Below are 16606 nucleotides of genomic sequence, written 5' to 3' on the forward strand. Positions count from 1 at the left end.
TTCTTGTGCTCCATGTTATTTATTTAACTTACAATAATATTAATTGATTTATATAGTTACATTTTTGATTTGTCTGACAACCTATTCTTCATTTTATCAGTTCCGAGGCTCAACAGGACACAAATAATGATGATAATGAAACAGGAGAACTTGACAACTTGAGGTTTTTTCAAATTTTATTTCTTTGTTTACTCTTATGCGGAGTTACAGTAGCTCAGCCTCTCAGCTTCCTCTTTCCACGGGTGATTAAGCCTTTAAAACACACCAACAGGGAGATGGATACAGTAGTTACCATATAACTGAGCCATAAGGACACATCTAAAGTGGCAGTGGGAGGTGGAGAGGGGGGCACACGGACACAAATACTGTCACCGACCGATCGTCATTAAAGGAAAAAACACTCAAACACACGGTGGCTGCTGCCTACGTATACTGTAGTAGAGCTAAGAGCTGTGATGCTATGACTTGGCTATGGGTAGCGCCTGTGTGTAAAAGAGAGGGGAGGGTGTGGGAGGAATGTTGGGGTGGTCCCTTTCCTGACTTCCTTTTTGGACAGGAAGTTTCTACTCCTTGGAGTGCATGTACAGCAGCAGGTCAGCGACACGGTGGCTGTAGCCGAACTCGTTATCATACCTGGAGAGTGGGAGCAGAAAGAAGTAAGAGAAATTAATTGTTCGTTTTTGAAAAGATTAAAACACCTTTACTTCCTGTTCTACATGTGGGGATGATCAAGACATTTGAAAACTAACCAGGAAATGAGCTTGACGAAGTTGTCGTTGAGGGAGATGCCGGCACAAGCATCAAAGATGGAGGAGTGGGTGTCACCGATGAAGTCAGAGGACACCACCTGCAATAACACAAACCCAGCTACAAGTCAGGAATACTGTGGTGTAGCCAGGTACAGCTTTGGCAATTCATTACTTCTTCATTAATTCTATTACAGAGGTCATATCTTTAATGTCTATTTCCATTTTTCAGTTCAATTAATCACAATTAATTACCAACATGAATAAATGTTAGTTATAAAGGCATGCATCTCATCTGAATGAACAAAAGTACATAACCAGGCCTGAACCTCTTAACCCCACCTCATCCTATCCCCACTACCTTACAATTGTAGTTTTGGCATTATTTCTAGCCATGTATTGGCTTTACAGTACATGAGTGAAATAAGTTTGGATGTTACCTGGTCCTCGGTGTAACCCAGAATTCCCTTCAGGGGCCCATTTGCGGCCTTCTTGCAGGCTGCCTTAATCTCGGCGTAAGTTGCAGGCTTGGACAGACGGCATGTCAGGTCCACCACTGACACATCAGCCACTGGCACCCTGAACGCCATGCCTGTCAGCTTACTAGAGAGAGCGGACGGACAAAAGAGATATTGGACCTTTGTCACCATCTGTTTCTGTTTTTGTAAGTGCACTGCCACATTTGGCAAAGGTGCATCTTATTATCAAGATGATAACAATTGTTTTTGTCCCTACCCGTTGAGTTCGGGGATGACTTTGCCCACTGCCTTGGCGGCACCAGTGGAGGCTGGAATGATGTTCTGGTGGGCACCGCGGCCATCACGCCAGGCCTTGGCGCTGGGACCGTCCACCGTCTTCTGGGTGGCTGTGTACGCATGGACTGTAGTCTACGGAGAGGAGTGTCGTATTACATAAAACACAAGTTACTCTAGCACAGTAATGCATACTATGCAAATACAGTACCATCTATGACAAAGTCCAGGTCACAGCAATGGCTGGACACAGATTTACTGTGACTTACCATGAGAGCCTCGTCAATGCCAAAGTTATCATTGATGACTTTGGCCAGGGGGGCCAGGCAGTTGGTGGTGCAGGAGGCATTGCTGTCAACAGAAAGACAGACATGGTCAATAACTATCAGACTCTACTGGATACAGTTCTCTTAACATACAAATCTAGTAACATGTTTGTGAAAAATAAAAAAATGCATTTTGCAAACCAAAGGTATTTTACCTGACAATGGTCATGGTGGAGGGGTCGTATTTGTCCTCGTTAACTCCCATGACAAACATCGGAGCGTCGGGTGAGGGGGCAGAAACAACCACACGCTGAGCTCCGCCCTGGATGTGAGACTGTGATTGGACAGGAGAGGAGGAGGGCGAGGGTTAGAGACCGGACCGTCTGGCACGCTTTTTATTTGTTTTTGTAAATGTGAATGAGGGTACAGGGGTACATACGGAGGCCTTCTCCACACTGAGGAAGACTCCGGTGGACTCAACAACATACTTGGCTCCAGCGCTGCCCCAGGGGATCTCTGCTGGCTTCATACTAGAATCACAGAAGAACAGGATGAATGTTAATCACTGCCATTTAGTTATGTTAAACTTGGCATTGACAAAGACAAGTAACACCAAAATAATAATAAGAAAACCAAACAGAGGTAGTGAGCAAGTTACATGTAGCGAGAGACCAGTGAGGGCTAATCTTTTAGAAAAGAACATCCTGTGCTTTCTAAATGAGTCTGCAGAGCCTCTTTGGTTAATGTCATGCTAGTATATGAGCAAAATATAGCTTTTCAATTAACACCCTCAGATTTAAAGAGTCTGCCAAAAAGTAAATGGTGTGGTTAAAAACAGGACCCTGAAGGAGGGACACCTAACAAATGTACACTCAGTGCTCGAACAGGAACAGGAATGTTGCTTCTATAACATTCCTTTCTGTTGGTTTTGTCTTTTGCAGAGAGGAGGCGCCATCACTGAAAGGACTAAAACAACAGTTGGTAAAAGGGATGGGGGCGCAGCTACACGAGTGAGGCCCTGGTCAGCACAAACCCTCATTTCATTTTATTGCATTGCATCACTCTATACTCACAGATACAATTAAAGTTGTGCTGAAGAAGACTTAATTCCCTCATAATAATTCAGCTGGCCAGATTTTGGCCTCACCTAAGATTGTCGCCACCTGTTTACATCAACCACTAAACATCATCCTCACTTACCACTGGAACACAGAGATGACATTGTCATCAACGATGAGCTTGCCGTTCTCTTGGGAGACCTCCCCGTTGTAACGTCCGTGGGTGGAGTCATACTTGAACATGTAGACCTAGGAGGCAAGAGGAAAATGATGGGGGTTATAAGAGCAGGGACGGGAGGAGACAGAGTAAAACTTCATTGTAACACTATAGTATCTTATTTCATACACTTAACTACATAATCTCAAAACAAATGCAGAAACAATCTTTTAATTAATCAATTAATAATCTTTTGGGGAGTCACTGCCGGCGATCTAAGCTTGTCATCTGAACAAAACGTTCAGTTTAGGTATTGATACAATGTGTAATCTATTGGTCAGTTTTTCTGTTAGTTATTTGGTAAACCAGACTCTTTCTCAATACACACTGCAGGCCTGAATCTTGTTTTCTTACCCAATATTTAAAGTGAGTAATTATGATGTTGTAAATCACAAACAACGGATCCTCCACTTGAATTTAAATAAATGTTAATTTTGTAAGCAAGTTTGTGTCTCACCATGTACTGCAAGTCAATGAAGGGGTCATTGATGGCCACAACCTTGATGCCTTTCTGAAGGCAAGCCCTCAGGACCAGACGGCCAATACGACCGAAACTGCAGAGTGAGAGGGGGGGGAGGGAAGAAAGATTAAGAATAGCTGTTATGGGAAAATGGTGGGATGCTTCCTCTGGGTGTCGAACCACTCCTGGGACCTTACATGAGTCCTCTATTAAGGCCTCAACCTTCAATCTAGTCTGAATCCTGTTGTTAAAATGTGCGTGTTTTAACTCACCCATTGATTCCAACACAGAGATCTGACATGGCTGCTGCTGCTTGGGGGGGATTGAGTTACCTGGGAGAAAAAACAAAACAAAGAAAGCAATGACATTAGAAATACTATAACTAGAGCTACTGATTGATACAAAATAACATGCAAATGCATCCCGTCTCACTGAAAAATGTCATCTAGCTGGCAACGCACTCAGATGAAAATATGACAGCAAATGCCCTCTTTTCTTTGTCATAGTTTAAATGCATTCAGTATATGCAAGTGTTTGGACTGATACTGAAATTTTTAACATCTACGTTCTATGCTTTTTCATTTTGGGGTGTAAGCTGTATGGTTTCTACAGCAATGCAACAATTACGTAAAGGCTGGTAGCAGTAGCTTCAGGTGTTGTGACGCATTTGCACTAAAGATGAAGTCAGAACACCAGACTGCAGCTGTGAAAGGGTGCGATTAGGTTTGTTGTCAGTGACGGAAAAATACAGGCTGTGAAATAGCATGTTTATGTGCATCTGCTGGAGACGAGCTACATCATGCAGGGACATGTTTAGCCAACAACTGGTAAGAAGGGAGGGAGGGAGAAAGTGGAAGGTACTGATGTACGCAACACACAATACTTTTTTTCTGCTGAGTGAAGCAAGAGGAATCCTGGCATTGACTCAACTATGTGACCTCCTTTTCCTCTGCTTTCAATGCTGTACAATCACCTGCCTGACTATGCTCTCCATGCCTCCTCTGTCCTCGCCTCCTACTTTTCAAGCCCACATCTTATCCACCAATTGGATCTCATCTCCTTTACTTCCTACAAGTACTTCATCTTCTAACCCCACCCCTTCCTCTCCTTTGCTGTCCTTCATCTGTCATTGTGAGAAGGGATAATCACACATGTATCTTATTTAGCTTCCCGAATCCATTGCCTTTTGTCCCCGAAAACAACCTCAAACTCCATTTAAGATTTTATGTGTGGATAAGGTAGACAATATGTTCTTTTAGGATTCAAAGTGAGCCCATTCTTAACAATATATTCAACAAAATCTAAAAAACAGAATTCATTTATTTAGGGTTTATTAATGTGTCCACACACTAACTCATACAGGTGAACAGATAACTCACTGACCTGGTGCTAGTCCGAACAATAGCTAACGTGTGTGTCTCTATGTGTGACAGGCCCAGGTAGAGTAAGTAAGGGCAACGCGGATTGTCCTTGAAACTGGTTGGTTGTCATTTTAGACTACTGTAATCTCCTAATCTGTGTGTGTGTGTGTGTGTGTGTGTGTGTGTGTGTGTGTGTGTGTGTGTGTGTGTGTGTGTGTGAGCCAGTGGAGAGCATGTAGGACAGGTTGTCGATCTGGTGAAATGCATTGTGGGAGCACTTTAAATAGATTTACAGGGCAACCAGATTAGGGTAAATCTCTCTCATTCTCACACACACACTCTTGAACGTGAACAATGGCAGATAATAATTGGGAAGAATTTTAACTTGGATTTATTTACTTGTTATTAAGCACAAATAGATACTCTCTCTCTCTCTCGCTGGAACTGTCACCCTATGTGATGCCAGTCAAAATCAATTTATTGAACTGTCTGGCGCAGTCTCAACTGTCATTTCTAACAGGGTCCTTTGAGTATAACTTGTTTGAGTATTTTTTTTCCTTTGGAGCCTTTTGTTGTACCTTCATTTCATGGTTGAGCAGCCATTTTGTGTTCTGCTGCTAGCATCCATTATACAAGGTCACCAAAGGAGAGAGGGAGGTAGAGAGAAAAGGGAGAGAGAGGGTGCATACAGTATGACCGTGCTGTTCTCACATTTCCATGTCTTTCCTCTCCTTTGTATTTGGTTCCCACCATCACCTATTGTGCATTCATAAACTTCTGCTGCAACCTTCTTTCCTCTCTTTTGAACTCTCCTTCCCCTTGTCGCCTGTTCAATCCTTTCTCTCTCTCTCTCTCTCTGTGCCAACCTCTCCATTTTCTCAACACAGAGCAGTTGCCCTGGGTTTTCCAATATAAAATGGCTGCTCTACTGACAAATATATGATATATGATACTACCTTTTACTGCTTCACTAAAGCAGGAGGAAGGTCTGGATGAAGACTAGTGGAGCCACATAAAGACTTAAACCAAACAATGTGGATCTGAATTTGAAGAATTAAACAACTTAGCTTATTTACTGTGCACAGAAAACAATACAATCTAAATGAATTGCTTGAGTTACAAATATGAAAATGTGAGATAGGGCATGTGCACAAGCGGGTGAGTCAGTCTGCACGTTATGTACTTGGCGACACTGCCCCCTCCATGTCAGTTACTGTTGCCTAGCAACAGGGTGAGGCTTTGGCCAATCAATGGGAAAAGAGGGGAGGGTTACACAGGGAAGCCAAAAAAAAAAAGAGAAAACTTGCTTATTGTAGCTATTATGAATGAATAAATGGAATGAAACACTGGTGCTGAACCAGTATAATCTGGTGTATCACCACTGGTCAGCTTCCAAATTTAGTGAAATCTATTCTCATGTAGTTTTGGTATTTTAGTTAGATTCCTGCTACAGTATAGTTAAATCATCCCATGTTTCTAGGTTGAGCAATGTCGACATTTTCATGTGCAGTTGACTTTCTATGTCAAGCAGCTCCTCCCACTTCTCCACCAAACAGCCTCTTTTGACTGCAGACTAATCAGCACACACTCTGTGGCGGCTCTCACACTGACATGGCAAAGCTCATAGAGACCGTATTGTGCAGGGCGAAGACGTTGCATGCTGTTAACTGCAGTGTGCAATCTGCTGACTTCCATTAAAACGTAGGAAGAAGAGGCAGACAGACGGCCAGACATTTGAAGTGTCGTTATCTCCTTCCTGGTCAAAGTGAGCTCTCTTCCATTGTAATGTCTGCACGTGAATTGATTTATGACTGATGTGAGTGAGCTAAATACATGATTTAGATTTATGAAGTGAAGCCAATTCCTCTTCCTATTGGCAGGTCAGAGAGCAGCCGATCATTTCCATCTCTCCATTCAACCTTCATCCCTCGTCCTCACTTCTGTCTCACCTCCCTTGTCCATACATCTCACATCTCCTTTTTTCCCAGCCTGAGATCAGACTGAACCTATGAGCCAATCACCTGACAAGGGGCGTTGCAACCATCTCCTGTTCTGATTAGTTAGACAATCGGAGGAACCAGCCAGTCAGAGAAGACTTTATAGTGTTCAGTCCTCACTAATGAGGAAGTACACCCAGCAACTCACTTGTCTACTTTAACTAGTTCTCTCTTCATCCATCTTTACACTTCTTGTTTCTTCTCATTCAATCTGTTTGGCTTGTTCACCTTTTGTCGTTGTCCTGCTCTCCTCTAACTGCTATTTATTTCTTTGCCCTCTAATTCCTTCAACCGTCTCTCCTTTACTTTTTTGGCTCTGTGAATATCCCACCTCCACTTCCCCTTCACCCCACCAGCCAAACTAATCATTAAAATTCAACACCCTACCTCCGTCTCCCTGTCCTCGCCACTCTTTGTCCCATGATCCCCCTCATTTAGCACAACCCTGCCCTCCCTCTGAGCTGCGACCCATTTTTCTTCACAAAACACAGAAGAGGGGGGAAGCGGAGGTACCACGGGGGCAAAGATGACTCATAACTAGTCGACCAAAAAAGGACAAAGAAAGCAGGCTGCATCAGGTGGTAAAATCCTATTAATTGAGATACCAGTCTGTTGGACGAATGAGCATTTCCATTCTGCCAACACCTCTTCTGATGTCAAGCACCAACACTTGGTCAAACAAACGCTGACTTTTCTCTGTTATCTGTCAACAGTCTTTGCAGAGCACTTGGACAGTGTGTGGACATGAGTTTTGAGGAGCAGATTACTGAGTGATGTCTGGGATACTTATTCAGTATAAAGTTGAGAGGCTGTTTACTGATGTTTTGACAGTAAAACTGAAACCAGGCTTAACTTCGATAAAGCTGGTATACTAAGTATTTGGGTTTCCTTGGTATGTGTATAAATAGGAAATTCTACAGTGGTTGAATGAACTCACTGAGTCTGTACTCGCTTTTCCTGCCCACTAAGCCACTCCCCCTGCCTTCCTCCTTGGTCCGCCCTTCTTTCAGTGTCTGTAGTCTATTCAAACCTTCCTCCCGCTTCTTATCCCTCTGTCACACCCTCCTCCTCCAGTATTTTTCCACTGCAGTGGGTTGATTGGCTGGAGGCCAGACAGACTATCCAATTAGGCCACGTCTTCTCTTCTTGGACGCCTCTCGGTGAAACAAATAAATCAAATACATTACAGACTGAACAATAAATTACAGTTGTACACCCCTAGATGCACACACTAGTGAAGTGGAGTCAAAACTTTCTGGGTTTAACTTCAGGAACTTTTCTTTTGCTCATCAGTATACCTGCTTCCTCCCTTTTTATAGTCTCATCACTGACGCAACTTCACTTTGCTGCCGTAAACTAGTCAGTCAAACGTCCAACATCATCACATCACCAGGCAGACACGTACTAGCACGACACCACAGGATGCGTGTCCTACTCCGCAGGCATGGTCTCATGCTGACAGGGACAGACTGATAAGACTTTCATTCGCCTGCGGCAAATTCATTTATGATAAGCAGACACTGAATGTATACAGATTTTTAACAGATTAAAAAGCTTTAGTAGTTATAGAAATCAAGATAAGGAAGGCCGTTTTTATAAAAGTTGCAGTTGTATGTAGTGCAGGATAAGAAATACTTGCACACACACACACAATCATGAATTAGTAAAAGGTGTGCCATATCAAATTGCAGAGGATTCAACAGGGCAGAGACATGTGACTGCTCTGCAGAGGTGAATGCTTGACCACAAACACACAAACACTCAGCAGGCAGATGACAGATATCCTTCCTAAAGCTTAGTCATCCGCCTCCTCTCCTGTCTCAAGCTTCTGTACAGTCGTAAAACTTTATGCTGTGTTTGCCACCTTCCTCTAAACCATGCTTTATGGCACCTGCAATTTTGAATAACTGTAAAAAAAAAGATGCAAAACTGTATTGTTGTAAAAAAAAAAAACGACCTTTTATGTCCGGGCTGTGTCTATCCTTCCCTATTTGTTGAGTTTATTTCCTCAAACTGGTGACAGTTAGGTGCAGAGTGCTGAGTCACTTGAGTTCCTTCTGTCTTACACACATCCTGGACAAGATGGCTGGTTGTTAAGTCAGCTGCAGAGCATAATGGAGAGGGACACTCTGCCTAACCTAACCTAACCTCTGCCTGGAAACAGCCACACTACCTTTAAATGGAAAATCCCCAAAGAGTGCACAGAGGGAAGAGTAAGGCCGTATGTTCAACATGAGTAGCCTATGTACTTATTACGGCAAGCACCTGAGAATCCAGTCCACATCTATGAATAATGTAATAGAGACCCCATGGCCTTCACTTACATGCACCATGAGTTGCTTGTGTGGGTTGATATCTCATTTATGTTATGGCTGGAGCTCTTGATAGACTGGAATAACACATCCTTTGTATTTTCTTAGTGTGTTCTCGCTTAATGCTTTGGCTGTTAGGTTACTCCTTGCTAAGCAAAGAGGCAACAGGTCGGTAACACAGTCACTGACATTTACATTGAAGGTATTTTGCTGACACCCTGATCTACATCCACTACAAAAACAGACTGAATGTCAAAGTAATTATGAGCAAGCCAATAACTTCTGTGCCTCATATGCAGGGAGTCTTAAAATTATTTAATAATACAACTCAGAGCAGGCACAGCTTAGGCCAATACTAGCCTGACATGATGTATCAATGTAGCATTTAAGCACCGCAAATGCATTGATGAAACTAGTAGCCTAATTTAATTTGGAGATCTTGTTTCAATCAGTGTCCATTAGTACAGAACGACCCTTTTCAAATTGATCTGGAGTTTGAGAATAAAGATTAGCTGCTGGTCAGCATCTCTCCAGCATCTCTGGGCCTGCAGTGACCTTCCTTAGCTAGAGGATGACCTTCAACGGTGAAAGGAAGCCAGACATGTCTGCATCAGCATCTACCACACCTACATGAGACGAATGAAAGTAACTGCAAGCAAATAGTGATTGTCACTATTAATTATATTGTTAGAATAAATAATACTGCATTAATTAGATAATAAAGCATTTTATTTTTTTCCCCCCCCATTGAACAAGGTATTCAAATTAAGCCCTTGTTGCAATAAAATACTGCATGGCTGATTAGGTAGCTTAATAAATTAGAAATGAAGATGTGAGATGTGTGGTGTTGTTGCTTTAAAAAGTGCAGGCCTCTTTGCAAACCCCATCAACAGGTCTGTCGAGTCTGGAGACAAACTGCGACAGAATAATGCGACATTCCGCCGTCGAAGCCCTCATCGGGAAGGCTTTCAGCTCTCAGCACGCATCTTTCGACATGTGATAGAGCCAAGGTTATTCATCGGTACCGTTTTCGGTTGTTGCATCACTATGATCTCTGCTTCCCGTCAGACACCGAATGGCGCAACGTGGGCAGACTTCATCACGCAGCTCTCCGGAGGCACGTCTCCACTTTGAGTAAACCCCTTCACCCCGGGCAGTGACTCACTACAATGACGTAGTGTTGCAGTCAACTTACAGCTTTTACTGCAAACACATTTTTTTTTTTTTTCATATTATTTCAAACTGCATAGGCTACTGTTGCTGCTGTGATAAACGCGGACGTGCACATCTCGTATAAGGTTACGTAACATGGAGACTAATCCACTTCCGCAAAGATGCAGAAGGAAGCTGCCAATGTCACGTTGAGACAGTTTAGCTGCAGATGAATGGATTAAACAGTATGGATGCTACACAACTTCATACATCTACAAAAAAAACGAGTCAGTCGTTGTCATTGTATTGCTGATGGTTTTTTATGTCGGCTCTGATGCAGTGAAACGATTAAGAAACCATTACACAACCGCCGGCCTCCCTCCGGACTGCAGGCCTCACCCCCTCCCATCCTCCCGTCCTTTCTCTTCCTCTACCGTAAAGCGTTCATCCTGGGACAGAGGCTGTTACACTGTGGATGATCTCTGAGTGAACATCAGCTTTAGGCTAACACTACGTGGCTGATTTGAATGCGGAGTAAACTCAAATGTCCGCAAAAAAATCGCCAGTCTCTGGAAAAAAATATGCGATGCATTTAACAGCAGATATATGCATATTACCTTTTAAAAGCAGCATTTGTTAGTTGAATGAGTTGATGTATGGCAGGCCTACATGTGTGCACCGGCAGACAGGCTAACATTTGAAACCGTAGTGAAGGCTGAAGCGTGTAAAACACTGTTTTAAGTCGTCGGTGTGGCGGCTTACCTTCAGGCTGATGCTGCTGGAGTCTGTGTGCGCAGTCCTCAGAGCCGCCTTCCGCTTTTATACAGGACACGTGCCTCCTGGTCGCCCTGACGACGTGACGTCACGGCATCCTTCTGCTGCTAGAGGTCCTCCATTTGGAACGAGGTCCCTGTCACGGCCTCTCTAGTAACCAGAGGGATGAAGCCCTGATGTGGTAACCTCATCTTTCACACATCTTGTCCATAAAGAAATGATCAAAAATGATAAATGATAAATGATCAAAGATAAATGATAAATGATAAATGATCAAAGATAATATTACCAGAGAGAAACACAGACACAGATGAGAGAGATTAGAGAGACAGAGGACACTGGCATCCTGCCAATGTCCTCTGTGGTGGTAGGGAGTAGTGGGGGAATGATGAAGCATTTTTTTTGTCCCATTCCCACCATGTACGGTATTAGTTGGTCACGTGCATGTGATGAAATAGTGAGGAAACATAGCTTGATGCATGGACATCCTTTATTTGTAATAAGGCAGAGACATAAAACTAGTCAAAAAAACAACCCACAGTATTCATTTAATTGGTAGGCTGGTCACTCTGCATGGTGCAGGGTCTAGGCACATGTTTTATAACCAGGCCTCAATGTGCTTCCATCTGTAAAGGACTGCAGACTGGAGTGTGTGTGTGTGTGTGTGTGTGTGTGTGTGTGTGTGTGTGTGTGTGTGTGTGTGTGTGTGTGTGTGTGTGTGTGTGTGTGTGTGTGTCTGGGTGCCTATATGAATAGATGCAGCACTGTTATATAAGAAGACATGAATCTAACATGTCACGTTCCTATGGAGACAGGCTGTTCTGCTTAACTGGTTTAATTGTATACGCATGCACGTAGGGCCTATCACAATATAAAATAGAATATATAACAACAGAAATCAGATTAATAGGTCATTAGACTTCGGTTGGATTCTCCAATACTATTCTATTCCTCTTCTTTTTTTCCGTCTCCTTTCCTCTCTTCATGTCACAGCATGTGTCAGACTGAGAACCAGCCTACGTGAGGGAGGGTGTGTACTAGTGTAACATGGGGGAAATCCCTGCAGTGCAGTGCAAGAGGGAAGGACGGCTCATTGACCAACATCATTTACACACACTGCACATCCCGTCTTACATTTCGTCATCTCTGATTGCCGTTTGATTTCCCCATTGTAATAAGACTATTCGGATATTATAGTTATAGTTATAGTTTCAGGAGATCATTGTTATATCATTACTGGTTTCTACTATTTATATATATATATATTTATATATATATATATATTATATATATATATATATATATATATATATATATATATATATATATTTATATATATATATATATATATATATATATATATATATATATATATATATATATATATATATATATATATATATAAGTGTGCCCATGCTCCATGTTGAATCCTTTTCTGTGCTTGAGTTCTCTTCTGTTTTGTTTTCTGTTTTTTGGGACAGAATACAATCTAATCTGTTTGCTATTTAACTTTTTTTTATATATTTCAGCACCATCACAGGGTCCACTCAGAACCAGAAGTTAAAGTATGCCGCCATCTCCTGGACAAAACACCATTATGCAGTTTATTGAGCGATCATCGTGTTAATGTTTATCATTTTAAATCAAGAAAAATGCGTGCTGACATATTGTGCAGGGCTTTTTTAAAAGTCTGTCTCTTGTGCCTTGTCCTCACAAGACTCTTTGACACCACACTGCTAATTATATTGACTGTCAGCATAGTTGGGACAATGTACTGCATGTAGCATAGAGAAGGTTTTAGGATGTGTTTCTAGAAGACCTGTGTTTATTTTCTCAGTTTGTGGTGCCCTCTGTGGTGGAAACATTTAATTTCATCCATGAAAAATTCGGGGAAGTGTTCAGATTGGTAAAGACAGCAAGTTGTTGAAAAAGCACTTGAACCTATCATTATGTTTGGTCTGACCACGCACTGGGTCTCACCACAAAGAGGCCATACTGAAATACTAAACAGCTCTGTACAATGTTAGGGGGTGAAAGGGTCATAGACGTGTGGGAAGAAAGCCACTAGGACGGGAACAGTTAGTCAGCATTGTAATGTTAATGCACCAGATACATTGTCTGGAGAATTTTGGGCCCCATGAAAAGAATCCAGGGCCCCCAACACAGCGGCAAAATTTGCATTCAGGAGTTCAAGAGGGGACAGGTTAGGGGGAAGTTGGCTGCATATACACTGTTTAGGTGTCTTACTTGATTTTCAAAATCAGGAGTAAGATACTATGATCAGTGGTTGGCACACAGAAGAGATTTTGCCCTCACTAATCTAATCATCATCATTAGGGGCCTCTCTGGGCCCCCTCCATGGGCCCCTAGAATCATTTTCGTCTGGAGGTACAGATGTGGATGTGTCCCATTGATGTCCAGGGTGCTATTAGGTTAGAAAAATATGTCCTTTATCTTAAGCCTTTGAAGAACTGTTTTCAAACAAAAAAAGACATGCTTAGTAAGCATTGAAATGGTTCAGGGTCAACCATCAATCCATCGTTTTTTTCATAATATTCCCAATTTTTCCTCATTTTCAAAGTTATACGTACAGTACCAGTCAAAAGTTTGGACACACCTTCTCATTCAACTACTTTGAAGAATCTAAAATATAAAACATATTCTGGTTTGTTGAGCATTTGTTTGTTTACCACATAATTCCATATGTGTTCCTTCATAGTTTGGATGTCTTCAATATTAATCTACAATGTAGAAAAAATAAAATAAATAAATAAAGAAAAACCATTGAATGAGAAGGTGTGTCCAAACTTTTGACTGGTACTGTACACAGTAAAGCTGTTTGAAAGACAAGAGCGATTCAACTTGAGAGCCATTTAATTCCACTACACATGCATTTTCATTTTGGTGCAGCAGGGGGCGAAGTTGCCCTTACAGTAATATAGTAGTATGAGGGAACATTAATTGATGGTCAGTGTTTGTGTCTACTCACCTTCAGTTGAATTGAATATGTTAATAAAGGTTTATACTAAGACCAAATAGAATAAATAAATAACAAAGCAGTGTCAAATGAATACACAAATGGGTGTTGGGATTATCAATTTATTGACTGCTCTTTTATATGAATTTAAATAAAGTGTTAATCATTTGTCCATTTGATGGAAGACAGAAGTTCATAAGGCTACAGATGATTCTCAGATATACACAATGTCATGGGCGCATTGTTTGGGTTAATTAAAAGAAAGTTCTGTTCATTTGTGAATTACTGCCATAAACAAGAATGAGTATTTTCAAAATGTTTGCAGGGAATCTAATAAACTAATAACAGATAACAAAAAGTATAACTTTTTAAAGTTATACAAATTTGTATCCACCCTGCATAAATTGCAAACTCCAGTGGGCGATACATACAACTCTTAGCAGGAAATAAGAAGAGAAAAAAAGCAGTATATAGTGTACTAATCTGTTATGAGAGTATGAGGAAAAACTTTTGCAATATCTTTTAATGCATTCTTTGGCCTTTTCTTTTTCGTTATTTCTTTCCTCCACACACCATAGGTTTTGGCTTTGAAACAGAGAGCACCTGTGTATCAGAACAAAGTATTTATTGATATTTAAACTTCCTTATATAAATCGTCAGCTGAAATGAGCCCCTAGCCAAATCTGTCATATACACCCCCTACCACTACTTAACAGGAAATTTAGGTCTGAGCGGAGGTGTGTGTGGGGGTGTGTGCAGATGTGAACGTATATGAGATTTCAGGCTCTCCCTCATACACAACTTTGGAAAAACAAACCATTTGTCATTATAATTCAAACTTTTAAAATAATTTCCATATGTTCCAGTTATGTCATGTGTTTAATAGCCAGAGCATTATCCCTAATTTTCACGTTTACATTACTCCGTATGATTATATCTCGTATAGTTTTTCTTCACATTTTCAACCCACTGAAAGTGATTTAAGACAACGCTAATGCAGTGAGCTTGAACAGTTCAACACACTGAGCCCATGGTACCATTAAAACAACCTCCTGACCCCCTCAGGCAGAGAGCTGGCCCTCTCTGATAATATTTTCATAGGCTGTGAATTATAAGTGTTTAAAGGGGCTCTAATCGTAGAGTTACACTCATGCCAAGAGCTGCTTAGCATCAGTAAACCACAACGTCTGGATAGAGAGCCTAGAGGGCCAGGTTTTAGCCAAAGTTAAAACATTCATTACAACAATTATTTTTTATAGCCTATCTGCCTTTTGAGAAAGTATACAGTGGAAAATGAAAGGAAAGATGGGAAGGATAGGGAATGAAATACAGCAAATCCACCTTTAGTCAGATTTAAACCTTTGACACCACTTACACATAGCTTGTGCCTGGGGCTGCGGCATTTCCACAATTTTCCAAACTTTGTGACAAAAATGGTGGAAGGCAATGGTGGCCAAACGGTGAGACAGACTGCCTGAAGGTAAGGGTCCTGGCTTGAAAGCTTGGTCTGGCTGAGTAAGATTCTCCCCTCTGAACAGCTCACATTAATATTCTTGTGAACAAAGTGTTTTACCTCCACAGTATCGAAGATTTAAATGTCCAAATCAAAACAAAAAACCCCCACAAAAATAAGGTGACATACAATTAACTGAATAGTTTTTCATTGTGTCATGAATTTTTCCATGCCACATACAAATCATATCACAACACAGACAGCAATATATTTCAGTGTTGTCCAGCAGAGGGCAGCACACTTCTGCCAATACTAAATGCAAATCACAAATCACTGTCATTAGTTTGCATGAGGGGATGCAAGAAATGTTCCTTTTTTCAGGAAGAAAAATAAAAAATTTGAAAAGCGTGATGGGTAAGATATTTGCGTTCGCTAGGTAGCATTAGCTCACCGTGAAGAGCTGGTTTAATGAAGGAGGATAAGCTAAAGCATTAGCAACTTGAGAGGTGAGAGGTGAGAATTGAGTTGGAGTTGAGAGACGATACTGCGACCGAATTAATTCACAAGTAGCCAACAAATCGTCGTCGATGGCCAATGAGTTCAAAGATTTTATTTTGGCCAATGCGATCTGGCTCTCTCCTCTCCACACATAATGTTAACTACAACCAACCAAAGCACGCTGAAACCAGTTTGGTCAATACTACTCGGACTACAAATGGAAACCAGAACATATCCGATACCAAAATCTTGTCCTTTTGCCTCCAGATTGTGAAATACACTGTTTATGATAACTTCTCATGTAAATGAGCCCAGCCTTGTCTACATAAAGTATGTAAATACATTTAAAAATACAAGTTGAAAAGTGTTTTTCAATGTAGTTTCATACTAGAGTTAACAGAGTCCAAAATCTGGATGATGGAGGAGTCCAGTGTCTGTGTGGATGCCAGGCTCTGGTTTGGTTGTGTTGAAAGAAACTGGTCCCCTTCTCCCTCATCTGCTCTCTATGTCCTCCTGATTAACTGCAGCAGAAACAACAACCTGGAGCATCCTAAAAGTGGAGGAGCTGCAGGACCTCAGATGA

General features: G+C 41.5%; 1 protein-coding gene across 1 annotated transcript; it reads right to left on the reverse strand.

Annotated features, from left to right (window-relative positions):
* Positions 1–162: 162 nt before the first annotated feature.
* Positions 163–11134, reverse strand: gapdhs (glyceraldehyde-3-phosphate dehydrogenase, spermatogenic). Its single transcript, XM_054621084.1, has 11 exons — positions 11084–11134; positions 3772–3831; positions 3497–3593; positions 2965–3071; positions 2204–2294; positions 1980–2098; positions 1768–1849; positions 1482–1633; positions 1187–1349; positions 750–847; positions 163–633 (listed from the first exon to the last, which is right to left on the reverse strand). Exons 2-11 carry the CDS (start codon positions 3798–3800, stop codon positions 564–566), a joined length of 1008 nt encoding a protein of 335 aa, XP_054477059.1. The 5' UTR covers positions 3801–3831; positions 11084–11134; the 3' UTR covers positions 163–563.
* Between the last annotated feature and the right edge of the window lie 5472 nt (positions 11135–16606).

The sequence above is a fragment of the Anoplopoma fimbria genome, chromosome 20 (assembly GCF_027596085.1).
Source record: "Anoplopoma fimbria isolate UVic2021 breed Golden Eagle Sablefish chromosome 20, Afim_UVic_2022, whole genome shotgun sequence".
NCBI classification, from domain to species: Eukaryota; Metazoa; Chordata; class Actinopteri; order Perciformes; family Anoplopomatidae; genus Anoplopoma; species Anoplopoma fimbria.